Raw genomic sequence first — 1,798 nt, forward strand, 5'->3', positions numbered from 1 at the left:
GTTTGTTTGGCCTATGAGGTGGGTTGTGCCCTTTTTCCTTGCGTGTGTTCTGTAAAGGTGGTCAAGAGTTGGGAAATTGTTTTTTTTGCTTAATACATGGGGGGAAAACTTTTTACCAATGAATCGGGACCTAAATCTGAAAACAGTGTTTTGCTCTATGGATTGCTTTTTACCATTGGAGGGAAAACCATGGGGGGGCCTGGGGTGGGCGGGGGGGGGGGGGGGGCGTCCAGTCGGGAGGGGGAGGGGGGGGGGCGGGGCCCCGTAGTTTTCTGGGCGTTCCCGGCCGGGCGTTTTTGATTTTTCCCAGAGCGGACCTTGGAACCGGGGGAAAGGGCGGGGACCTCGGTTTCCTTTTTCATTCGGTAGGCGGGAGGAACTTTTCGGAGGCACCCAGGACACCCACCACGTGCCTTCTTCAATCCCGCCACAGCCAGGGTATGAGGGGGGATTGGCCAAGGTTTCATTTCAATAGGGGTAAGGGGAGGAACCCCCACCCCACAAATGTGGGAATCCCAATGGGATGATGGTTGTGGGGTGGATTGGGGGATGATTAGGGGTTTGGTGATGGAGATGGGGAAAAAGGGGGATTGGGGGGGAGGGAATATGGAGATTTTTACTCGGCTCTAAAAAAACCCAATTTTTTTTTGCTCTCCTCTGTTCTTCTGTTCTCCTTTCTTCTTCTCCTAATTGTTTCTGTCTTTTTCTATTCTTCTCTATATCTCTCTTTGCCTTCTTGTTCCCATTTTTGCCTCTGCAATTAAACCTCATTTTTTTTTTCTCCTGTGCTCTATTTTTTATGAAATGTCCCTTCTAACATTCTAATAAACATTTCACTTCTCCCCAGTCCACTACCACCAACTGGCCCCCCCATTCCAACTTTTTACACCCCCCCACTGCCCCCTTGTCCGGCCTTACCCCCACCACTGGTTCCCCCATTTCCACCAACTTACACGCACCAAATAAACATCATTTTTACACTACCCCCCAATTGGGGGCCCATCCACTACCCAAAACCGGCTGCCCCATCCCCCAAACTAGCACACCCCCACTGTCCATTCCTACTACACCCAACTGGGGTCCACATCCCAACTATTGCCCAATTTTGGCCCACCCAAAATAAACAACCACTTGGGGGCATCCATCCCCAACTTACCCAACCCCAAACTGCTAATATACTTTTACAACCCCCCAACTGGGGCCCCCATCTAATTCCCCCAAACACCCCACTGCCTCAGCAAAATTAGAACCGCTGGGGGCCCCCATCCCCAGCTTACAGGCACTGTTTCCCCCATATAACGGCCACCTTGCCTCCCAAGTTAACCTTTCATTGCGGGGTTTGTATTCGCTCCCCCTGTCCCCTTTTCCCCTTCAGAATATTCCCCGAAAACAAGCCCTGGCTAAAGGGCTTTTACTTTTACGGAGGGGGCTGGGGGCCGTTGCTGCTGTGGTTCCGAGGGCCCCAGGGGACAATCGTAAGCCGTTGGTTCGTTAGCTTGGCGGGTGTTTTGCTTTAACAAGCGGTTGGGGGCGGTTGTTCCTTGCTGCAAAGGTTGTGCCGATGCTGTTGCAAGTGTGAAGGCTCCCCCCCCAACTGGGGGCCTTGCTTGGGCACGGGGGGAAATAAGGGAGGGGGAGGTTTGTAAATTTGGTTGTGGTAAAAGGGGGGGGCATGGGTGTGTTAGGGCCACACGAAAAAACCGGCGAGGGATGGGCCGAAAGAAAACCTCCGGTTCGCCGGAAGAATAGTTCCCAGGGGGGATTGGGAGGTTGGGAGGAAAATGGGCCCTTGCCAGGA

At 52.9% G+C, this 1,798-nt stretch overlaps 1 protein-coding gene across 1 annotated transcript; it reads left to right on the forward strand.

The window, feature by feature from the left end:
* Positions 1-847: 847 nt before the first annotated feature.
* LOC119570685 (extensin-like) lies at positions 848-1,247 on the forward strand (the record flags this gene model as incomplete). Its single annotated transcript, XM_037918330.1, has 1 exon — positions 848-1,247. A coding segment is annotated over one exon (400 nt), but the record flags the coding sequence as incomplete, so codon positions are not given.
* Positions 1,248-1,798: the final 551 nt, after the last annotated feature.

The sequence above is a fragment of the Penaeus monodon genome, unplaced genomic scaffold, assembly GCF_015228065.2.
Source record: "Penaeus monodon isolate SGIC_2016 unplaced genomic scaffold, NSTDA_Pmon_1 PmonScaffold_3563, whole genome shotgun sequence".
Classification (NCBI taxonomy): Eukaryota; Metazoa; Arthropoda; class Malacostraca; order Decapoda; family Penaeidae; genus Penaeus; species Penaeus monodon.